General features: G+C 40.7%; 1 protein-coding gene across 1 annotated transcript in view; it reads right to left on the bottom strand.

Annotated features, from left to right (window-relative positions):
* ADCY2 (adenylate cyclase 2 (brain)) overlaps positions 1 to 26,124 on the bottom strand; it is a 241,679-nt gene that overhangs the window by 113,732 nt on the left and 101,823 nt on the right. Inside the window, exon 4 of the mRNA XM_010571469.1 lies at positions 11,362 to 11,523. Coding sequence (XP_010569771.1) covers positions 11,362 to 11,523 — 162 coding nt within the window. The remainder of the gene's footprint in view (positions 1 to 11,361; positions 11,524 to 26,124) is intronic.

Here is a 26,124-nt window from a genome sequence, read left to right as displayed (position 1 = left end):
CAAGCATGCTATGAAGTATTAATGGATCTTCTGTCTTACAGACTGTGCTTTGTTATTGTGTAAGGGAAAACTCCTTTCAGACCAGAGAAAGGAAATAAGGAAGATCAAAGGTATAGAACGGTTTCTAAATAAGGAAAGATAAGTAATTCACAATTCTTCAGCCTGGGAAAGAGATGATAGGGGAGGTGTGACAGAGGTTTGTAAAATCATAAATGGCCTGGAGAGGGGGAACTGAGATCAACTGTTTGGACTTTTCCAGTGTAAGAATTTGGGGGACTCAAACAGATGACAGGTTGGAAACAAGCAAAAGATGGTTCTTCTTACAATGAAGTTAAGCTGCCGAACTCTTCTTCACAAGAGGCTGTTAAGCAAGATGCAGTATACTGAGGGATAAAAAAAAGTCCCTAAATTAGAATTTTAAAAAGGCCCAGCTAGATCAGAAAAAGAAGAAACAGGTTTGTAAGAAATAGGAAATAAGAAATAAGCAAAAATGATTACAAACCAGGGCATGAGGGAAGCAGAAAGAAGAAATAAATCATGGGAGAAAACTTTCAGCAATTTGCAAGGAAAACTTTGAATTCAGAAGGCTAAAATAAAATGGCAGGCTTCTGACTTTTGCTAGTTTATAGTCATTATGAACCGGAGGGTGCCACTTTCAGAGCTATCAACATGAAGGCCAACAGTCCTAGTTTTTAAGAAGGGAGGATTTCTTTTTCTTTCCGCAGTGCAAAAGAAGACAATTTAACTGCACGCACTGCAACTGCAAAAGAGCATCACAGATACAGAGGAGCGTCACCCTGAAGCAGTTAAGTGCAAAGGCAACCCACCATAGATTTTCCAACTCTTCCTCTACCTCTTCGCTCCTCAGTTCTCTAAGATACCCCGTTACACCTCACACCAAATCATCCAAATTGTGCCTAGCATTAATAAGAAATCCGGACACCACTACCTTCCTGGTACTGTTTTCACCAACTAACTAACAGGCCTTACCAATTTTTAATGAGAATGGAAGGAACTGTGTCAGACATTTTAGGGATGGGAAGAGCATTCATGACTGTAGATCCCTTTTCAGAAGCTTGATGAGTCCAATCTGTTGAAGGTCCCTTCCAACCTAAACCATTCTACGATTCTACCCCTGTGTCCCATAATGAGACGCCCAGCCTGCTGGCAGTGCCCTCCTCCTTCTGTAGGGTGAGCTGGGGAGCCATTCCCATCGACCCCCCCGGTTGATGGCTGTCACACCCAGACACTGGGGCTAATGGCTGTCCAGTGACAGCCCAGTGAGGAGCTGGGCCAGGGTGTCCTATTTGCTCTGACTGGGGTATTGGGGTTCCTCTGCCACTGTTTCCCCGCTCCTTCATGGTTTTGCAGATTAGCTTTTAATTAACATATAACTAATGGTCTATCCAGCTGATCCAATCTGAGAAGAGTCAGTGGAGTTCAGAAGTATGGACACGGACATCAGCGGAAGGCTGTGACAAGGAGGGCATCCAAATCTCTTGCGAAAGAGGGGCACGTCTCTTCCCGAGGACCAGCTCAGTGCGGCTGCTGCGGTTTCTTAGCCCAGCAGGAGCGTGAGGAGGGCTGGAGCCGCTGCTGGGGCTGCCCCAGCAGAGCTGACCGTGGCTCTCCAGCACGCCTGCTGCTGCCTAACCGTGGTCTCCTCCCTTCAGAGGAGGGGAAGCAGCAGAGCTTTGCCACTCCAGACCCATCAGCATTAGTCTCACGTCCGAGCCCTGCATCAGGCAATTCAAATGCAGAGCTGGGTTTAATGCTGACTCTGCTGAGGAAAGAGGTGTCGCAAAGTGGGATCTTTATTTGCACTCTGCTCTAACTGAGCAGGAGCTTAAAGGTTATTGACGAAGCCCAGGACTGTCAACACAGGTAGGTCCAGGCAGGACTCGGAACACGTTTACAAAGGTTGCTGCTTGCTCCCCTGCTGTCCTGGTCAGGCCAGCTCTGCTCGTGTGCAACCCCGGGATTTGACTCCGGAATATTTTTAGCTAATGCAGCACAATGGAAGCTGAAATAACGTAGCAGAGAGAAAATAACTAGATAATGATTTCAGGGGCTACGTGTGTAGCATGCACAAGAGACTCTCAAGTGACTTGGTAAATACCAATAACAGTAGAAAGGGAATCATCTCTGCATTCAGACATCATCAGTGCAGCATCAATAAACTGAACAGAGGTGAGAAAATTACCCAAAAACCCAAGGAAAACGTTCACTGCCTAAACTGCTGGATAGCAGAAAAAAAAAGGTGTCATGACTGATGACTGAACAGCAAACCAAGCAAAAACTTAGAGCAAATAATACAGAGCATTATCAAAGGTGCCTTATTATCCACCTTTTAATTTTTCAGCATTCCACTTCTCTTACTTATTAGCATTTATGCTTTTGTCACCATTTTTGCACAGATAATTTCCATCTGTTTCTTCTTGTTCCCCTTGTCCTTTTTGCTGCATGTTCTTTTTTTACATCGCAACCACTTCTGCTCTTTTAAGACCTTCAAAGTGTTATCCCTTGCATTTCTTAGATGCTGCTTTTGGGCTGCAGGTAAATGCTCCTTTTGAAAACCCACATGGCCACCTGCACACATGATTTCATTTCACCATGGCACTGCAATTCTCAGCCTTTGCTGAATTTTCCATCATATTAAGTATTGCAGGTCTTCTCTTTACAGCCTTAGGGACTTTCTGGAAGATGTTCACATTCTCCATGTTAACACTTGAATACTATGAAATGCAATTACGCATGCTCCTACATATCTATACTCTTGTAGGCAGGTGAGCTCTTCATAAGCATATCCAAACTGTGCAGATTGTCTTAAAGAATGAATGAAGCATACATATACCTGCAGATTGTAAAAATTAGTTAAAAAACCACAGCAGATGGCATTTCATATCTGCCTAGAGTTAAGCATAAAATCAAGAGTAAAGAAACATGTGCAATAATAAAAAATATCCCTACTTTATTGTGCTATACAGGACGTAGCATTCCTGTCTCAAACTGGTTTGCAGCTGCTGCACAACATGGTGAGCCAGACTGCTGCCAGGGTGGGGAGAGCAAAGGCAAAAAGGGGCGAGGGACGGGACAGCAACAGCTGCTGCTACAAGAAATACAGTCTCCTCCCTCAGTAGTAGTCACTGCCCTCCACCCTTCAGCAGGGACAACAGCAACTCATTCCATGTAACTGCGCAAGAGTTGTTTAAGCTGCATTACCTTCGTGAATAACCGTTCCTCATCTCCTTCAAAAAAAGGTATTCAAGGGAGAAGGAGAAATTCAACCCACAGCAACAGCTTTTAGCCATTCAGACTACTAAAATTCCTATGTGCTTCAAGCTTTCACTGTGTAGCTATACAGCCCCAAGGGTTATACAATAATGAACGTGCTTAAAGACACAGTCTTTTTTTCCAGCCTTTTTTTTAATAAACATGATTTCTTCTTGTACTGCATTGTAACAGCATAAACCAACTTCTATTCTATTTTTGAGCCCTAGAGCTGTGCATTTTCTTCTTTTATTAGTCAGTGAATACTGATGATCTTTATTTTTATTTTGCTGTTATGCCAAACTGTTACATAAAATATTTTTTTGTTAATACCATAACATATTCAAGGTGTTCAGTTACAGATGAGTTTAAATGAGTGGTCTAAACAAAAGGTACATGCCTATATGCGGCATGTAAATTAGAATATCTAAATGTATATTATAGATGCCGTATCAAAGTTGCCCATCTTTGCAAATCCGGTCCACCATCTGATACTGTCAATTACATACTCTTCTAAGAGCTGATGAGATATAGAGGCGTAAGAAACACTAATAACTCTGAAAAAGCTAACTGGAGCTATGGAAATATTTGTAATTTAGATATGGTATATTCTTTTAGAGATTTCCCTTAAGTATGAATTGCAAAACACGTGTGAAGCACCATCTCATGAATCTTGATAGAAATAAGCATGTAATTACTGTTGGGTTAAGCGATCAAAAGCTGCACACGCGCACACACACAGAGGAGCACAGAGACGATGGCGGGGGGAAGCCCGAGTAACACCCGGCTGCTCCCAGGCCCATCACGGGAGCCATGAGCCCACCCGCACAAGCCCAGAGGGGAGCAGAGGCACAAAGGCAGGCAGGAACCCCAATTAAGGACCCAGAGAAGGGGCACCCCATCCAGGCCCCTCTCCGGGCTGTCCTGGGGGAGCCTCGGCCCCGGCGTCCAGGAGTGACACCCATCCCCGTGGGTCACCAGGAGCGGCTCTCCAGATCACCTCTGGGACTAAGGGAGGTCACTGCCCCGGGGCGTGGGACGCGGGACGGACACAGGGCAAGGCAAGACTTATTACGGGATGTTTAGGGCAGGAACCGAAGGTAGGGAAAGGGAGAGATCATGGCGGTTTGGGGAGGGACAACAAAACAGAGGGAAAATAAGGGGATGAAAGGAGTCAGTCACATGTAAACAGGTCACTTGTTGGTACGCTGGCCTGGCCGTGCCCTGCGCCTGTCTGTCCTGTCTTCTCAGTAAAGTCCATTTCTCACTCTTCTTTTCGGTGAGGGACTCCAGTCCGTGCAAACGCGTGTGTATGGGGGTCTCTGAGCAGCAACCGGGCTGCGGGCACAGTCCCCAGGGGCCCCGGTGCCAGCAAGCGCAGGTGTGCAAGCGAGTGTGCGAGCACTAGCAACGAGGACGCTGGACCCACTGGTGGGTGACGTGACCGGGGCGATGAGACGTCCGTGTGTGTGCACGGCGGTGAGTGAGGCGGGCTGCACCAGCGGCTGCAGCGGGACTCGCGTCCAGGCGCCAGCAATGGGGGGGACTGGGATCCAGGGGCAGCTACGGGGTGAACTGGGTGCCAGAGGGAGCCACGCGGTACATGTGCATCGATCCATGCAAGGTACCATCTCCGCTGACAGACCTTCATCCTGGTCAGCCAAGGAGGGGAGCCGGATGAGGCCATTGGTTCTGTTTGTGCGAGTGCTGCGTGTATCAGTTGTGCGGCCAGCTGTACAGACACATATATGTGTTGCGTACGTGTGTACAAATGCAGCGCACTTTTGCCAAATACAGATCACATCAGATTAACCGGTTCCCCTTGACAAGAGCCATGAATTTTCCAGACAGAAAACACACACACGGCAGATCTTACATTTTAAACTTCATAAAAAACCCCACACAGCAGAAAACCACTGGTGACTCCAGAAAAGACAGGGAAGACTACAGCTGCCATCCATGGAAGCAGACGTACAAGGCAAGCCAGAAGGCTCACGTTGCTGTTGGGAGCCCGGGGCAGTCTGGAAGGACCAGTACGGCAACGTCAGCCATACCAGTGGGGTTTTTGTTCATTGGGGGTACCAGCTGAAAGTGCTCTGAGGGTTCAAACACTTACTGCTCAACCACTACGACCCCAGTCGCAGGCTTGTGAGGAGCCCAAAAGAGGAAGGCCTGCCACATACTATCGAAATTCTCTACCTAATTTTGAGGAGTGTCTGTAAAATTTAATCTATCAAAATTTTCAAAGAATAGGCGGGGTCCCATTGCAGCCTGCAGAATCAGGGCCCAAAAAGAGGAGTCTGGGCCACCGACCCCTCTACACAGGAACAAAGAGGTTCTAGTAGCAAGAAAGTCAGAGATTCAAATGGGCAGGAAGATTTGCCCAATTGCTAAGTTACAAATCAATGGCTATGGCCTGTTCAGGAAAAAACAAACAAACCAGCCAACAGTGGGTTGAAAAGGGGAACGTGGCTTTATTAAAAAAAAATTTATTACCAATTTCTGTCATGGTTTAACCCCAGACAGCAACTAAGCACCATGCAGCCGCTCACTCACTCCCCCCCACCCAGTGGGATGGGGGAGAAAATCGGGAAAAAGAAGTAAAACTCGTGGGTTGAGATAAGAACAGTTTAATAGAACAGAAAAGAAGAAACTAATAATGATAATACTAATAAAATTACAACAGTAGTAACAGAAGGATTGGAATGTACAAATGATGCGCAGGGCAATTGCTCACCACCCGCCGATCGACACCCAGTTAGTCCCCCAGCGGCGATTCCCTGCCCCTACCTCCCAGTTCCTATACTAGATGGGACATCCCATGGTATGGAATACACCGTTGGCCAGTTTGGGTCAGGTGCCCTGGCTGTGTCCTGTGCCAACTTCTTGTGGCCCTCCAGATTTCTTGCTGGCTGGGCATGAGAAGCTGAAAAATCCTTGACTTTAGTCTAAACATTACTGAGCAACAACTGAAAACATCAGTGTTATCAACATTCTTCGCATACTGAACTCAAAACATAGCACTGTACCAGCTACTAGGGAGACAGTTAACTCTATCCCAGCTGAAACCAGGACAGTCACTACAGACCTTGAAACAAATTATACCAAAAGCTCATGAATCAGAAGTCAAGCAGAAACCATAAACTGGATGTACACTAACACTAGTTAGTGCATATACACCAGCAGATCACGTAAGAATAAGGTAGCAGCTTCATCTTTAGCTGTCCATAGCACAGAGGATAAAATTCGTATTGTAATAGGAGACCTCAGCCTACCTGATGGTAAATGCACAAGATCTTGTGGATGTAGCCTTGGAATTTCCCAATTAAAACCTTCTTGAAAACACAAAAATTTTCATTTAGCATTTGTTTTTGTCTACCAGGACAGAACATTAACTTAGGATTTATCCAGGCTACCAGAAAGGAACTGATCACACAAGCAAAGACTAAACACCACTTACATAAAAGTTGTTACAAATTGTTTGGTCTTGCTATATGCATTCTTGAACAGACTCCAAAAAAAAAAAAAAAAAAAATATATACACATCCACATGCATGCTGCCCAGTTACAATTTTGTGCCTCTGAAAAGGGCTCCTTTTACAGTGCTGCAAGGAGCTGCCAAAAAAAAAAAAAAAAAAAAACCCCAAAAGGGAAGGAACACTAGTTTAAAGAAAAAGAAAAAAACATGAATGACAGTTTGTAGTCATTTAGCCCAGGTTTGGAAAACATATAGCTACACCTAATGAAAAAAGATTGCAAGAGCAACAAAATTGATTGCTTAGAGAGTAAAACAATACTTTTTTAAAAGACTAAAATAAAAAAATCACACTCATCATATATAACATTAGGAAAAAGAAAAATGGAAGCTTACAGGATGTTTAATGATTTTGGTTAGCTCTTTTTTAACAAATTAAGAACACAATGACCTCTAACAATTGTATCAACCCATTATGAGATCAGAATGGTTGAGCAGTTGATAACAGAGCAGGAAAAAACACAAGTATTTGATTAGAATCTGTTCTGGTTTGGGAAGAAACAGGTTATGTGTTTATAGCAAGGGATGGCGGTTAAATACTTTCCATTCCAGCAATAACTGAAAGGGATGTTAAGTCGCGAAAGTCTTCCGAGCCAAATGCCTTAATGCCATAATTAGAGTCATGTTCTCTTGCAGCAGTCCTAACCACCGGGCTCCCAGGAGCAGACAGAACAACATCCTCTGCTTGGCAGTAGGATGCTCACCTGGAAAGAGGGGCCAGAGTCCCAGATTCCAGACTGTGTGCCTTGTAAGTGTTAGGATCAAAATTTTCAACAGAAAAAAACCCAAACCATGCATACACTGTTACTTTTTCATAAACTGAGACTGGAACACAGGACTCTTTTTCCTCCTCCCTGTCACAGATCCCATAGCTGTGCACTAAACTCCCCACGGAACTGCAAGGGGAGCCTAACCGGGTATTTTACTGTAGCGTCTGTGTCTCCGCGCTGAGCACTGCAGCACACTGACCCCTTTGTAGACTGAGCCCCCATTAGCACCTGGCACTGCTGCAGCTGCTCCTGGCACGCCACTCTAAGGCTAATGTCCGCGTTGCAAGAAAAATGTTGATGAAGCACAAGTAAGCACTCAAAAAAGAACTGCGAAAGTGATGAAAGGCTTAGCTAGTGCAAAAGCAGGCAACTCATTTATTTTACTGACAAAAAGGTTATGAGGCAAATTCATGATAGTCTAGTAGTACTCTCATGGGAGAAACAGAAATTGGATACTATTGGGTCCATCAGTCTACAGGCCAAAAAAACGGGATCCAGAAGCTGGATGACAAGGCCAGACAAATTCCTACTCAAAAAGAGGAACAAAATTTTAACACTGATGGTCAACGGCCATGGAAAAAATATGAAAGCTTGTGGCAGATTGTCTCCATCATTGCCAATTTTTAAACCGAGGTGGACTCCCACCCCGCAAAAGACACGCATAGGTCAAACAGAAACTAGTTCATGTAACCAGCAAAGTGTGTTGAAGGATTCTTTATCCTAGCAAGAGGCTTTTATCTCAGTATCTCTGACTGCAGCCAACACTGGATAACCAAGAGCATGCTAAAGCCTTTCAGCTTTACTGAAGCCAACTTGGGGTGTAAAACTTTACAGAGGACAACAAAGGGAATAACAAAACCAGTAATATAGGCTCTGCCAAATCTCAAAATAAGCAAATGCTTCTGAACATCGATTTTTCTCTACTGATAGACTGAAGGTATGATTAACTTCCAGAATGCTACGGGATGCCAACAAGAGTCCCTGGGAGATGCTGAAAAATTGGAGAGGCTCCAGCAGAGCACTACCAAAAGCATTATAAGGCAGGAGAACTTGACATAAGAAGAAAGACTGATAGAATGTGGTTTGTTCAGCCAAGAGAACAGAAACCTCAGAGAAGATTTAATCAAAGTCTTAGGAAATAGTTGTAAAGGAGATGCAGGTACTCTCTACAGAAGGATACTTGCTATATATACAGGATACATATGCTATAATATCTGATGTGTACCTACGGTTGGATTTGTTATACCACTGTCTTTCTGCTTCTTAAGTGCATACTACTGGTTCCCTATCTGTCCTCTAGAAAAAAAAAAAGGATGCCAGAAGGAAAATGCACTATTCATTGCTAACATTGTCATGTATTTTTTCCTGTTTTGTTGAGACAAGTCAGTAGACCTGAAATCAAAATAATTTCTTTTTGTCAAAGCTAAGGGTAGATTCACAAGCCAGATTTACTCTCCTTAGCCCTGAACATGTTTCTCTAAGCTTCGGAATTTCAGTCTACTAGTAGTTCTTCATCTCTGGGCTTTAGTGGCCGAACTCTAAAAAGTAGCTTCAGTCCAGTTCAGTCCAGGCCTCTCACACTTTTTTTTTATCCCCCCCCCCCCCAAACCCCATTCAACAGCATGGTCCATTAAACACCTATACCCCAGCTCTTTGTTGTTGTTGTTATTAGTTACACACACTCGTCCTATACCAGCTAGAGGTATATAATCGACAAATGTTATTTCTCTTTTTAGTGTAATCAGTATCACTAATCTAATCCTTTATTTGCGGCCTCAATTTTCAAAAGCAAAGAACGCAAAACAAACATCTTTTTGCTTACACTCCGAAGTATAAACAATAGTAATCTAAAAGTGTACAGAGGGCAAATGAACTGCGATAGTGGCATTTAGTCCCTTCCACACATTAGTAAGAACGCAGGGCACTCAGTACTTTCAGTAACTGCCAAACTATTCAGAACACTTAATATATTTTACAAAGAGAGAATAGAAAATTAATAACATCCTGGAAATTAAATACTCTCAACAAATTTACAAATTGCTCAAAGACTTCCACTCTTTCTGAATGAAACAGGAAGTTACAGAAGAGATGAAAGACACTAATTGTACATCACAGCCCATGATTGATTTCTTTTGATTCTGGCACATGATGTGTCTAAAAATATAACATCTTCTGAAAGTACTGGTTTAGATATACCAAATTTTAATGGTCTAGAAAAATATGCAGGAAAAATAAATAAATTCTGCAAACAGCAACTTTAACCTAAAAATGCTTTTAGGGAAGGAATGGCAAACATTAATACTGTTTTAGCAGCATATCTATGCCCAGAATAAAAGCCATAGGTTGACATAAAACTAAGAATAACATTCTCCCTGATTTATTCCACTAGAATTATCAATAACTGTAGTACTGAATTTTTAAAATGCTACATTGACTGCAGATGACCACAGTCCTTGCTTAACATACAGCACAACTTGGCAACCTCTGAAAAAACCACACACCTAACCCAAATCAGCAAGAGAAAAGCAAACCCATTTATCTCACCATTTAAAACTTCTACAGAGAACTACATCTTAGAACATATTTTGTTTATAGGACTTCAATTTCAATATTCCATGTAACATAGATCTGCAGCCATATCTGGAAATAAAATGTATTTTCCTGAACAACAACTTACAAGGCTCGACTTGTGTAAAATCACTGCAATTTGAAGTTATCCTTTGAGGCACAATGTTTTTCAAAATAAGGCTCAAGTAACTTAAAAGGTAAGTAGAAAGTGTTTGCTTCATTCTTCATGCTGTTCACAATAAATAGCATGATGTCTATCTTCCTTGTTCTACTGGTATGTTTATAAAAATGTACTTACTTTTAAGCTTCAGTGTCATTTTGATACAAAAGTTAAAATAATTCTGTTTTCCTAAAATGACATAACTATATTAAAAAAAAAAAAGTATTTGTTTTTCAAAATGAAATCTAAATTTTAAAAAGTACAGATTTCTATCAATGACAGCTGGGATTGTCACAGTACTACAACAAAAACTGTAGTATTTCACCATTTAAAAGATCTTCTGCAAAACAGTAAGGAAAACCAACTCCTAATATTTGGATTTTTAAAAATTACTAATCTGCAGTATGTCATGTAGTAAAGTATCAGAGCTGAGTTACAAGCCAAGACCCAGCTGCAAACACAGATGGGTTCCCTAAATGTCATGGAGTCTGGAGCCAGTCCACTTCAATCAGGGGGCCCAACCAGGAGGAGGCTGTAAAATTCCTATAAATGGCTGAGAATTACAGGAGGAGGACAAGCCCTACAGCACACTTGGAGCAGGCAATGTCTTCACAACAGATCTTTAACCCAGCAGACCTCAGGGTATTCAAAGGAACAATGCTTTTCTGAGTCAAAGATAACACGGATACCTGGAAAAAAATCCTTGGTCTTGGAAGTTGGGCTTTGATTAGGTGAGGAGCAACGTGGTTTACATGCCAGAGTAGTAATGCATCTAACGCAATATGTCTGCATCACATAATTTTTTGAGCAATATTAGTTTTTACATTGGTAAGCGCTATGTGGCTGTAGATTGTACCACTTAAGTGTGCGATTCAGCAAGACATAACATTACTGACACCCTCATTATTAACAAGTGACTACCTGTGAATTAAGTCTGTAGCAATTCAGAAATGAAGAGGGAAATAAGTTTATACTCCCAAGCACCCACTGAGGCACTCCTGGCTCATTTACCAGGTTATTCAGTGCACAATTAATCATTAATTCCACAAAGCACCTACCTGCCAAACCAAGTGTTCCTTTACAACAGCTGTACCTGATAGACAGACGCTCAGCACAATCGTATGAGATGCAGAGGTCAAGACGCTGGCAACTATAGCGTCCCTCATGTTGAAGGGCAGCATGGTATACACCACAAAAATAATGAACAAGAAAAATGATACCTGTGCAAGACAGCAAGACAAAAAAGAAGCATGTCAAATTCACTTTGGAATAACATTTAAAAAGTAGCATTTAGTTTTGAACTTTCTTCAGCATAAAGTTACACATCAGTTTTTTACAGGAAAGTTACTGCTAACTACTGCAGAAAATCGATTTAGGAAGAATTCATTTTAAAAAGTGTTGGAAAACGTACATGATATTTGATTTAAGAAGTGCAATTTCAAGATACTACATCGTGGTTTGAGAACTACACAATACTCCAAACTTTTCAAATTTAACCTCAAATTCATCTTTTAAAATTTTAATTTCATTAACACTGTTTACAGTTAGAGCATAGTTCTCCTGGGACTGGTGGTTTCTGATTGTGAACTGCATTGCAAAACAATTTGCCAAACCCCTCCAGAGGGCCTAAATTTCAATGCAGAGAGATTTCATTCATCCCGATGCACTAAAAATTCACAATTAATATAACATGACATTATGCAAAAAAGCCCAAGTTCAGCCAAGCATTTTGGTTTAATAAGATTATACTTCATGTGTATCTACACGATGTATGTCACATTCCATTAAAACACTACGTTTTAAGCTAATATATTTATTTGGACATTAAAAACAACTTCAGACAATCACAGCCCATAAGCAGAATTTACTGTTAGCTTCTTTTAAAGGATATTAGCATCCACAGTAACTTTATGGAACAAACTCTCCAAAACGCACAATCCAACCTGTAACAGCAAAAGGGATTCCTTCGCTATACATACAAAAGATCATATATTTGATGGTATGCATATGTTCCAAACTCCACCACATGTTTGAGAAAATGTAACTAGATTTAGGACTCAGATTTTGCACACTCAAGTAAGTAGGCAGTTCTGAAAATGTGCCAGCTTGCATATAATTATATCCCTAAGCAAGCCTTTCCATCAGTTTTAGTTGACTTACAAGCCTATTCACCCTCTAACAGTTGTACGCACACAGTATTTAACTCTGAAAGCTCCCAAGCAGGTATGAGCAATAACAATTTGCTGCTCACTTCTCTTACTGTCAGTTTGTTTTCTTCACATCTGCACGTGATGATTCCATAGTCAAAACTGAACCCTGATGTATGTGTACGTACAAGACATCATGGAGGCAGAATTGGACGGAGAAGGAAGTCCACTTCTGTTCTCCACTCATCTTTCTCCAATTCCTCCATTAAGATTAATCCAACTCCTTCCTGATCACTCATACTCTTCTTGATGCTGCCCAACCATCCCATATGCTCAAGAGTCAAGAAGTTCACTGGCATGAAATGAAACGGAACTGCAAAGGACGTGAGGGATAATAAGAAAATAAAGTAATAAAAATGCAAAGGGAAAACTTTGCTTCTCCACTCTTCCAATCTACCAGCTGATAGCACCAGGTCACAGAACTGTTTGATATCTGTTTAGTTTCAGTCCTCCCTAAAAGTTTTAACTATGAACAAATATTAGTAAAACCAACAGCAAAGAAAAGGGTGTACAAACTTGGTCTAGAAAAGAGAAGGGTTATGTAAGTATGATGTTTTCAAATTGTCCTGGCTGGGTAAAAATCAGTGATACTGAGAGAACTAACTGATAGTCTCAAAACTTGGGAAAAATGTAGAAAGTTCTGGTAGGCTAGAAAAGGGAAACCTAGCACATGTCTTTGAAAGGCTGGGAAAAAGCCTAAGGAATTAAGAACTGGTCAGCTTAGCTTCAATTCCTGGAGCAATAACAGACCAAATAATAAAACAATTCATAATCAAGAGTTCTGAAAGTTAAGAAAAATGTAAATAACAGCCAATGTGATTTTGCCAAGAACAAATCGCATTACAGCAATCTCATCTTCTTCTGTCACAGTAACAGGCATCAGGGTAGGGGAAAAATCTGAATAATGAGTTGGCAGTAACAAAGGATGTGAAAGGTCCTCTAACATACACATAAGATGAATGGATGCCAGAGGCAAAATACCTTACCATCATGTAAGACCAGCTGCCTAAGAGTTTCCAGTTAAAAAAATGGTCTGAGGATGAATCCTGGACCCTAGTCCTGGAAGGATTTCAAATGCGTCCAATCTCAGTGACTTTTCATGAAAACAAGGTTTTGTTGTTTTAAAGTTTAGCTTTCTAATTGACTAGGGTGAAGATGGCATTCACATATTTGTGAGAATTTTATGATTAGAAAATAAAAAGTCATCCTTCTCTAACTGTTCTGTCTCCAAAAAATAGAACTTGCATATTTTCTGTGCTTGAATATGGTTTGACTTTACAGCCAGACTAAATGATCCACCCCACTTGTGAGATACATGCTAGGTACTTACTAAACTCATTAGTGGATATAAGATACAATATGATGCTGTTGCTTTTCAACTTTGACATAAAACAAACTACTAAGCACATAAAAAAGATTTTGTTACATTGCAATGCTTCTAGTGGTATCAGCTGTATCAGCTCCAAATTTGTTATACTGCTGTAAACAAGTATCCTTTCTTTAAGTTACCCCACTACTTTCCTTGATCAAAATAAATGGATAATTTCAACCTTCCACAACTACAAACAGAGCTTTTAGAAGTTTCAACCCCTCCTGACACTACGTGTTCAGACCTCAAACTCCCTGTTACTCAGCATCAAACAGGCTGAGTTGGACTGGAACTGTGTTGAATAACACTTGATAACAAATTGACCTGTCAATTCTTGTATTTGCATCTTCAGATTTGGGTCTGAGAATGCTGTTGCAAAGCAGGAGATGTATCAGTCAGGCTAAGATAGAAACTCTCATCCAAAATGCACATAGGAATGGCTCCTGTCAATAGTTCTTGATTCTTGGCCACACTCCTTTTCTCTTATTTCCAGTAATGGTCTAATGACCCAAGGGGTTAAGAGCTCCATTTATCACACAGGTTCCTTTTTTATTTCACCATGGCTCAAGAATATTCTCCCCAAGTACCCTGAAATAAGATGCTTCTACCTTTCATCTTGATAGCAGACATACATGATATGTAAGGCTTGGGACCTTTCAACATATTTCAAAATGTCGCTGTATTTAAGTTTGATACTGTAGAAGTCAATACTCAAGGCTTCTGAGCAGGGTGATTCTTCAGGTAGAAAGAGGAGACAGACTTTCTGGACTGAGTCACAGTCTGCAGAATGGACAGCGGCCCTTGACCCTTTCCATGATCTTTTCGTAAGAATTAGCAGAATATTGCTGACACAAACATCAAAAAGCAGTGATGCCAAGCTCTGAAGGACCCCACTATCCCGTTGCAAGAGTTGCTGATGCACGTCACTGCGCGTCTGCACTTGGTGTGTGTACCCATCAGTAAACACAGTATTAATTTACAGTGCACTATTTTTGACACTACTAAAAGCAGCCTGTTCCACCAAAGCGTGCCATAACCACAAAGCCTGTCACTGTTTTGAAACTGTGTTGGAAGCAATCTTTGATGTGAGTCATCACTACAACTGCCTAGTTGAAACATGCTTTTTGTCCTGATCTGAACTTAAATTACTTTAGGAATTTGATTCTCAGAGACTTTTTTGATGAGCTTATGTTATCCATACCTTGGAGATGGGGAGTATTTGGGCATTGATGGCATGCATCATAGCACACAGCGCTTGCTTTTGATTAATACTGGTGTAACGTCTTACAGAGAAGTATGTGGCTTTCCTGCTTTTATTGAGGGGTATCTAGGACTCTTGCCCATCATTCCTGACTGTCAGAGCTTAGCAAAACTCTGCGTTTGCTGCTCTCTCTATCTCTTCTCCCACACTTCAGTAGTGCCACATTTTCAACTACTATGTAAGCAGTTCTTTTCCATACCAATTTAAAGGATGATGAGCTGCCATAGTGCAGCTGCCTAGATGGGTATGTAACAGATTATTTTTCTGCAGATGTTGTGCAGCTGCTTTCAGAAGGGCAGTGAAAGTTCTCATACAGATTGCTGCAGCAATGCCATTAGAGAGACTTGGACACCAAATGGTATAATGACAGCATGGCGTGGGATATCACCGATGATCACGAACACTCACAAACACTCATTCTTGTCACACAACACAACATAAAACTATAGATAAGCATCTTTCTGCATCTGGCAAAATGGAAAGATTTTGGCTATACAGAATAGAGTAGCAGTTCCTTCTTTAAATCAAGCCCATCCTGAAAATTTTTAATGATAGCATTTTTGTCCCAGCATCTCCAGATGTATGTAAGCCACTTCAGCCTCTGACCTATACTGGTGACTGTGATCTAGGAGAACTGGTATGAAATTGGTAATACTTGGTGGTTCACAGACGTTGCGGTTGGAAAGGTCACTGGTTTGGACTGTGATGGCACAAACTGCAGTGGACCCAACCTGGTTTTGGAGCCCATGGACCCAACCTATTCCCAGAAACCTCATCTCCCTGGTGTCGCCAGTTCCTACTCAGAGTGGCATCACCTTAACTATGAAGGGTGTCTGGAATAGAAAGTTTAAGATATTTTACATATAAAATTGTCTTTCCTAGCATATAGGGTACCACAGGGGATGTTGCTTTTGACACTGAGAACAACTGTACAAAAAGATACTAATCATTCATTTTCTACAAATTACGTTCCAACAATGACTCACAATTTCCCAGCTAGACAGCCTTTTTAAGGTTGTGTTCAATGGTTAATCGTTAAGTGGCTTGGCATATGTAAAATTCACTCAACTTAATGTTACTCTGACCAGAATTTCCCCTTGAGGAGTATGACATCTTGGCACGGAAGCAGGCATGCAAATCTAAATGTACTGTTTCAGTATGAGTTAGGGGAAAGCACCGCTTTGGACACAGTCAACAGTAATGAGGCTAGAGCTAATAAAATCTCTGTAGTTCTTTGGGACAACTTCTTACACGTAAGTGTAATGACAGCAAAATGCTTGGGAAAATAGTGCTAGCTTTTAACTTTATAACCAGAAAAGACCCTATTCCTATAATTAAACTGTTAAGACTACAAATATTCACACTAAGTGGGCCAGCCCACCATAGGATCACTTTCAGAGGTTTTTCAAGATCAGCTTCCTCCTTACTGTGTATAGGGAGTAAAAATTCATCAGGTAATTAGAGAATTTTCCCTTGGAAAGACACTTGGATTACAGCTCCTGATTTCAAATGTTGTCTGTATACACAATCACACAAAAGACAACACCCTAGTTTTTCCAAATGAATAACTAGGTTTCATAACATAATTGGCAGGACCTACTAATCTTACAATATAGTTACAAATACTATATTCATGTTTTAATAAAATGTATGTATTAAGGTATCAGAAGGGTATTTATACAAGCTATAAATATGTTAAAACTTTGTGTAGGCAGAGTAAAGGTTGCAAATATGTAAAGGTCTTTGCCATTCTACTTCTGAATTCCAGACCTCAAATCTTCAGACTTCTAAAAGCCAGGCAATGTTCAAAGAACAAAATAAGCTACTCACATAAACCAAAAAATTCATTGACTACTGAAATCAACTTCTGTTCCGAGTCATCTATAAAAAGGCTTAAATTATGAAACCACTGGATAAGGTGAAGGTGGAACTGTTGTTCACCAAACCCTGCAACACTAGAACAAAAGGGCACTCAATGAAACTAGTAGAAGATTGATTTAAAACAGATGAAAAGAAAGTACATTTTTACCTAGCAGATAGTGACCTTCTTGAACTTGCTGCCACAGGAGGTCATAATGTACCGGCAGGTTCAAAAAGAGATTAAACAAACTCATGGACACCTTGTCCATAAATCAATAATAAAAAGACAGGGAAGAGATGTACCCTCTGATATCGCTAACACAACTGTAGAGGCTGGCAAGGTATGAAGGGAACAGACCACAAAAAGTGATCAAGCTTGTGTGCTGCCTTTTAATAGCAGCTTCTCTTTCCATTCTTGGGGACAGAATACTGTGCTAGATGGACCATGGTGTGATTCTGCAGGAAGTTTCTTGTGTTCTTCTGCTAAGAGTCAAACATACAAAAAAGAAAAAGAAAAAGAAAAAGAAAAAAGAGAAAAGAGAGAAAAGAGAAAAGAGAAAAGGAGTTAAGACACAGTAACCTCCCTGACTTTAAAATAAAGCAAGGGAATTCAGAAGAATTGAAAGTCCAAGGAGACTATGAACAGAAACCACTGTAGAACCATCCAGTAGTTGGAAGGGAACTGTGAGAGGAAAGTTCAATTTTCAGCAGCAACAGGATAAAATATATAAGAAGCTAAGTTTTAATTCATATAAAGCCAATGTTTCTCAACTGTTGGGTATATCATAAACCTCAAGAACAAAAACAATAATGAAGATTTTGCTTGTGATTTACTCCACAAAATTATATCCACAATAAATTATTATTTCATGCATTTTTACCAAATATAAAATTCTATTTTCCAATAATTATCATACAGGTAGTAAACAACCCTGTAAATCATGCCTTGTTCTTCATCATGGAGAACTCTCATATTAACAATACCTTTCTTTCCTGCAGAGGTCTGCATTTAAATGTCATCAGAAAACAAACAGTCATTACAGCCTCTGCCAAAAAAATAACCACAACTATTAGCAAAATAGGATAGAATAAAAGTAAGTTGGCTGCAGGAAAACAGGTATTTTAAAATAACTGTGCAATAAGGGACCTTCAAATGTGCTGCTGAAGTCACAGATTAATATGACAGTAAGATGAAAAACTCCAGAAAAGGAAGGAAAATTCACATTTGGAATAATCAAGATATAATCTGATTGCATGCTGACTACTGTGTGATTGCTTTCTATGTCACAGAACCTTTCCTTTCACTGAACGGGATCAGTAAGAGGGGTACGGGATCTAACCCTAGGAGTGACCCAAGGACCAGTCATCAGCAGTGATCCAACAATCCAAAACAATTTTTGGTCCTTCCTGCTACAGAAAGAGGGGACTGAGCAACCATCATCTCCAGCAGCTTTGAGAGTATTCCTGAGCACACTCGGAAAAGAAAGAATTTGGTTCACTCTCTAATGCCCATTTGTACTATCCTTCTCTTCCTCACTTAATTCTCCTCCTTCCCCTGTATCTTGTCACCCTCGTTTCAACCACAGTATAGTCCAATTAGTCAAGAAGACAGATTTGTTCTGTTACAACGCTGATAGGTCCCTGCAAGCAGAAAGGCAACTTCATAAAGCACTATATAGTCCAACAATGGCCTGCGTTTGCACTGATTTGAGTCTCTAACTGGACAAGATGACAATAAGCTATACCTTTGGTTTTTTCAGTGATGAGACAAGTGAAAAGCATCAGAGATAGAGAATACATCATTCATCCTTGTTATTCTTCCCTCCTGTGTTTTGCCCGTAAATATTAAGATCAGAAACCTACAACAGCAGTAATAATTCCTGATCATCACAGCTAGCATTTTCTCTAAAAGGGACAGTTGATACCCTCTTTAATGCTACCTTAATATTTTTTTCTTGTTTTTTTTTTGTTTGTTTTTTAATCTAAGGCCGGTGAGAAAGGGATTAGAGCACATTGCTAAAACCAAAGCCTTGTCTTCTCATGCCACCGTAAAAGTAAAACCAGACATATTTAACTCTAAGACCATGCTGCATCCTCTTCAGAATAATACCACACAATTCTAAAATAAACTGCAATTAAACTAATGCATTTTAAGAGCAGAAAATCAAAAGAGATCCAAATCATTATACAGCGTACGTAAACAGACTAAAGTCCAAAGTAATAAAAAATAATTTCACTCAGACTATTAAGGAGGTAATTTTGCAACACTCAAGCACTTGTGCCTCAAATTTAGGAGGAGTCCACTAAGAACATACATTGAAAACATTTTCAAAGTTGCCCTAAAAATGAAGAAACAGTCACAACTGCGAAAGAAGCATAAATTTCATAAAAACCTAACCTGGTGAAAGTCCATGTTAAAATATGCATGCTTGCACATGCACAGAAAATAGAAGCAATGACAGCAATTAGTTTAAATTAGAATTATAAGAAGTTAGTAAGGGCAGAAGATTAATACACTACATTTCAGGAGATCTAAGGAGGTTTTTCTGCATGTTAGGCATGAAAGAGGTCTAACAGTGAATTTGATCAACTATTATAAGAGAATGTAAACTGTTAATTATAATAATAGAAAAGCAGAACCATCAAATAAAAATGTCTGCTCTCTATTAAGGAAAAAGCTAAATGATATATTTACATTACGGTACAGAATAATTGCTGTACAGTTTTCTGTTCCAAAATATTTATTCATGAGTATATAAAGCCACAGACACTAATGTTAAGATTTTTGAAACAGCAGTTTCAATAAACTATGCTCAAGCATCTTATAAGAGTTCTGGATTATCTACGTTGATTTTCAGTACCTCCCAAACACTGGGACAGTTCCAGAGAACTGTAGGCAAATTAGATTGGTAAAAGGTAAGAACAGGAAGTGAAAAACAGCAAACAAATGGTCAACTTTTACACTGAAGGGACTGTATTGGAGGACTCAGAGAATTTATTCAATGTCTTCCTAAATGTCTTGTAAAAAGGAGCAGAATAGTGATGTGGCAATGTTTGATGGGTTTTTAATATTATTCGGGGTATTCAAAAGCAACAACACATGGGAAAAGTTGAAGTGCCTCACACTACTGTGACTGGGCCATAAAATAGCAGATGAAATCCAACATGATAAATGCAAAATAGCAGGCATGGGAAAAACTTTAACTGAACACTTACAAAAGCAGGCTTCACCTTAAGTTACTGCAACCTCAGAAAAAGATAGAGAAGACACTGTGAGCAGCTCTTTGAAAAAACAAATTATAGCAGTGGTTGAAAAGGCAGTAAAAGGGCAGCAATTATTAGGAAAAGAATACAGAATCAAGCATCACGTTGACATTGTATGAATCCATGGAGTGCGCATTTCTTGAATAGCTCATGCAATTCTTTTCTCCCCATCTTAAAAAAACAATCCAAAGAACAAACCCCCATGTTGGTAACATCCCCCCTCAGCTTTCTCTTCTCCAGGCTGAACAGTCCCAGCTCTCTCAGCCTTTCTTCAAATGAAAGATGTTCCAGTCCCTCAGTCATCTTTGTGGCTCTTCACCGGACTCGCTCCAGTAAATCCATATTTCTCTTGTACTGGGGAGCCCAGGACTGGACCCAGCACTCCAGATTTGGCATCACCAGTGCTGAGTAGTGGGGAAGGATCACCGCCCTCAACCTGCTGGCATGGCTCTTCCTAATGTAGCCCAGGGCATGATCGCATGACCAGGTCCAGCGACGTACCACCCAAAACCCTGAGGAGGTCTAAGCCCTGACAGACCTATGCCCAGACACACTGACCCACGGGAACTTTGCAGCCATCAGAGTAGCCTTAACAACACATCGAGAAGCTCTGGAAATCTTCTGTGTTCGCAGTTATCAGAGAACCTACCAAAAGCAGTGCCTGAAAGTGAAGAAGGGAAAAGGAGGGGCCACGGCGAGAAGCAAAACAGCAGTGCAGCTCAGCAGAGTGACTGCACCTCTATGTGCTGAGGTGCACAAGATGTTTCAGAGCAACAAGTACCCAGGGCACGGCACCCAGTAATGCAGCAACTTCCCAGGGCAGGAGGGCATGCCTCTTCCTGACCTTATCTACTACCAAGCAGGAGTATGCAGAGGGTAACCCTGAGAAGAGCAGTCACTGCCCCCAGAGAGCAGGGCCCTCCTTTCCTTGAGACATGCAAGGGTCAGCAAAGGACGACAGCCCTGGTGAGCTGACATTTGCTGTGGCAGGTGTCAGAATGAGGGGAAAATAGCCAGAAGGCTGATAAAGGGTCGTGGTTGGGGCATATCTAGCAGAAAAAATTAGAACAGTGAAGAGCTTGAACAAAGGAAACTTGGATTTCCTTTGCACAGATCAATAGTGCACAGATCAATAGTGTCGTTTAGCAGCTCAAGACAGAATCTGCTGCAAAGGAAAGACGTGGTAAATGGAAATGACTGAGCAGTATGACTCCACTTACAGAAAGCTGATAACCTGAATGGATGTTTTTTTGCAAATTATGTTTTTTCCTAAGCGTGTATTTTTGGGCAAACCAGAGAAGAAACACAAGAAATTGCCAAGGAAAGGAGCCTCTCAACTGCCATGAAATACTGTGACTGTGTGCAGAGTGGTAATAGCATAATGTTAATAGAAAGGAAGGAAACAGATTTCTTCTTTAGGAGAGCTGCCAAAATAGGACATAACACCTCCTTGGAAAATTTTATTAATCACAGAAACAACATGCCTAGAAGTGTGTGATGTCAGAAGAGTGGACAAAACCATGTTAAGATAATCTAAACTTTGAGGGGAAAAAACCAAGGAAAAATTCATAGCATTTAATTGTCACGAGGCTAAGACAGGTTTTGTAGCACTTACTCAAAAATCTGTGTTATCCCTCTGCAACACTTGCCTTCCCCAAAGGTCTTCCAATCACCTGCTAATACATTCCCAAAGACTTTAATACAGGGTGAGACTGCCACTTTAGTTGTTGCACAGTGCCTTTGGGACCTCAGCCTTTCGTATTGCTCAGAGCTTTCTATTCGCAACCCTGGCTGTTGTGCCCATGGACCTCCACACACCAACCCAAACAGTGTTGCTCTGGGGGTTCTCAGGGGAAAGGATTGCCGCTGGCATGGTATCACCTCTTTTTTCCCCTTTCCCCTCTTCAGTTGTGGGTTTTGGTTTACGTTAGGGGACCCAAATAATAAGCATGCAGAGAGGTTAACAGCCAAGCAGCAGGCAGCACCCACCCCTGACATAAGCGTGCTCCAGTCAGCACTAACAGCATCACATGCAGGCACAATGTGGGAGTCTGAGCAGGTCCTGAAGAAAACCATATAGTCACTATGGGAAAAGTATTCCTGGGAGAACCACCCACCGCACTAGAGAGGATGCACAGGGAAGGATGCTCGTCTGGGGTCCCCCTGATCCTTCTCCTCCCAGCTGGCCACTGGGGAGAGTTTGTCCTTCCCCTTTTCTCTCCCTCTCCTATTCTGTTTGTGTTTCTTCACCACTAGAGTCAATGCACGCCACCAACTACAAACCCTGCCAATGGATCTTTGTGCACAGGATCTCGTCCCAACATCCTTTACGCACCACTGTCTTTCCCCTCAACTTCTGAAAAGCACAAAGTGATTTCCAACTTCAGAAAGTGGTCAGGTTTTGGTAGCCACTGGGACTACAGCCTTTACAGGAACACTGGGGAGCAACATTGCTAGCAACCTGGACGCTGCTTCCTTACGAGGAAAACCGTGCTGTCGTGAAAGAGGCAGTCCAGGCTTCCTTTGCCCTTTTGCTCCAGACAAAGCTTTTGGTAGGGCAAAAGGCACCAGTGTGAGATGCAAAGGTTGAACGTTAATGTAAGAATGGACACATGTACCAAACCTAGTAATAATCATCATCATCATCACCATCATCTCTTTTTGGTTTTTGACATGTAAAAATTGCATGTATGCTATCATAACACTCCCCCAAGCAAAACAGAAAGAGGGAGAGGGCATTCATACATTTATTTCTCACCGCCTCATTTTTCAAACAGTCTTTTTTAGGAACACTAATCCCTGCTAGAGTCATGGATACAGTTCAAAGCTGTTCATTCTCTTATAGGGATTTAATTTCAATTGCAATTCAAGAAAAAGATGTGGGTAAAATAATTTCATGGTAATTCATAGAAATTCAACCTGTTTTGGTAACATAGATAGGCCTTCACTTGAGAAGGTCTGTCAGGTGTTTGGCTTTTTTTATATAAAGACTGAAAGAAGAAAGATTGAACTGGAGAGAAGTTACATAGAAATTATATTAAGGCTTGAATTTAACCTGACAGCCAAGCAGATTCACCATTTGTACAGTCATCCCAAACTTCTCTCATCGCCTGCCTGTGTACTGTTCAAGGTCAAATGCTTTTCTCAGCCCAGGTTCTTCACAAGGAGCTGCTTTTCCTCCTAAATCCAGATCTGGTTGTCATAATGCAGCTGAGGTTTGTTCTCCAGAGATTTCTGTGGATTTCTTTTGGAATTGTGAGTATAGCGATGTGGAAATCAATTTAAAATGACAGTACAGATAATGTCTTTGTTACTGAGAAATTGTCAGATCAATTTCTCACACACACATACTTTGTTATGGAAACGAAAAATATAATCCCAGTCATTTCAGTATATAAGTAAATAATTATAAACTGGTATTACTTTAATGTAACTTCTGTATTTAAAATAATATTATGTAAAATTTAAAGTAATTCTGCAATAGAGAGCAGCAGTGGAGCATATCCTTAGGCTGGTTGATCTTAATAATCTTAATAATCCTGATTTTAAATGCAGAGTCCTTCACATTCTAAATATTGTAATTATTTTTATAAAGTGTTTATTGATTCAATGAATAATGTAGGCCCAGATACTCATGGAGTGATCTGATTTCATGTGCAACTCTTAATCGTAGCTATCTTCCAATTACAAAGAGATTCATTATGTAGCTGTAGGATTAGTTAAATGTGGTAGACTAAATTAATCCCAGCAGAATAAATATAGAGAAAAAGTTACTCCAGTCTGTTTTAACAAGCATGGGGTTTCATGTATCATTGCATTGCAAATATTAAAATTAGTCAACAATTAAGTTACATGTGATTTTGCAGAAGGTTCCAGCCATTGCTTGCTGAAAAGATTGTGTTATTTTGTTTCACACCTTCCTTTTCACACCTTTCACACCACAGAGCTTTTTCTCCTCAAAAGTTTTCAGTGGAACAATTTGTATGGAGGTTTGGGTCCCCAAAAGAAATTACAGTATACTCAACATCCCAGAAAACCTGTCACAACTTTCCAGGAATCAGGATAGCACCTTTTTACAGTGAAATGTGTCTAGGCAGTGTATACCACACACATCACAGGAAAATGTATCTGAATTAAACAATGAAATGTTTGGCATGTTTCTCCATTTAATAGAATCATAGAGTAATTTAGGTTGGAAGGGACCTCTGGAGGTCATCCAGTCCAACCTCCTGGCTGGTTTCAAAGATAGATAAAGTTCAAATTACTTCATGTAATTGGCATAAATCTTGAATTAATTTATTGTTGTCTACCAAAACTGTATGTGCTTTTATACAGTGATAAGTTAAAAGAAAAGCTTTAAACAGCTTTTAACATAAAAACCTCAACGGTTCTCTAATATTTTTTTCTTATAGTAAAAAATAACATTTGTATTATCAATAACGATGTTCAATTTTGCAAGTGAACAGAACAAGGCAATTCCCCCAAAATGAGAGGAATACTTTTCATCTCTTTTTGACATGCCCAATCCCAAATCACTATCAAAGCCAGACCCCCAAATCCAGTCAAGTCCCTGATCTTAATAGATACAACTGGAAGAAAATAACTACCAGAATTAGAAGTCACAGAATGTTAAAAAATAAATGGTCACATTCTGCGTAAATTATGCCACAGTCTCACTCAATGGAATCGCACAACTTCGCCCATGAAAAAATAGCTGGAAAATAAAGGCAAGAATTTCCAGATACTGTTGGGAGTGCAATGACAAAAGAGACACTCCAAAAGAAGCATGAAATACAAATGTGCTCCTCGCAGTTATTACAACAATACAGTAGCGATCTTCTCTCTTTTTTTGCTATCTGATTGTTCACATGCACAGAAATAGATGGAAACACACAGACATCCACATCAACAGATATGGCTAAATGCTATCTCCTCCTAGGTGTTTGTGGTTCATACTATAGAAACCAATTGAGACCACGCATAGCTTGTGGAAGAAGAATACGGTCCTAAGATGATATTCTCAATATATTTCTCAGAAGACTGGCCAACTGCAAATGAGTGCTCTATGTCAAATCCAAAGTCACTGCTGACCTGATTTAGTACTAACAAAATAAATGAAAAAAATATGCCATGCACTTCAGAAGCAGCTGGACTTCACACCACCTCCCTGATAGCTGAAGTGAAAAAAGCTATTCTTGCAGTCAATTCAAAGGCCCGAGCTTTTAAATAAGCCAGAGAAATAAAGTGAAGTTTAAACTAAACACAGGTCCTGCATCCTGCATTTCCTTCCCAGGCAGCCTATCCAGAGGACTAACACACTTCTATCATCAATAAATCTATGCCAGCATATATTCTTACACCAACTAAGGTGCCTCATTCCTTCTCCCTGAATGGATTCAGCTGCCTGATCAGTGGTACAGAAGGACCTTACAACACCCACCACAACAGCAAACAAGCTTAATTCAGGTCAGGGAGAAATGCTTCCTCTGTTTTTCTTTGTGTTTTCTCAGACGGGAAAAAAAAAAAGGAACTACTTGGGAGCCACAGGATATATTTTTACTTCTACCCACTAGCATGCTGTCACGACCCGGGCTGGACAGACCAGGGAGTCGTGCTGAATACACAATTCCCTGGGGCTAAATTAAGGTGAACCGACACCAAACGATCAGTTCAACATTTTATTCATGGCAGAAGCAAACTGAACTTGGGAGGTGTAACAGCAGGTACCGTGGTTTCTCACAAGAGGAATTGGGATGGAACTACCTCAGTGACCCGTGTAACCCACGGTAACCAAAAACATCAATTCGGGGAACGAGGGGATCCCTCCCACCGGACCAGGAGGGTCCGAGCAGACCCCCTC

Source organism: Haliaeetus leucocephalus, unplaced genomic scaffold (genome assembly GCF_000737465.1).
Source record: "Haliaeetus leucocephalus isolate CR32 unplaced genomic scaffold, Haliaeetus_leucocephalus-4.0 Scaffold328, whole genome shotgun sequence".
In the NCBI taxonomy this organism is placed as follows: domain Eukaryota; kingdom Metazoa; phylum Chordata; class Aves; order Accipitriformes; family Accipitridae; genus Haliaeetus; species Haliaeetus leucocephalus.
Note: the sequence above shows the minus strand (reverse complement) of the source record. Positions and strands in the feature narration are given on the sequence as shown.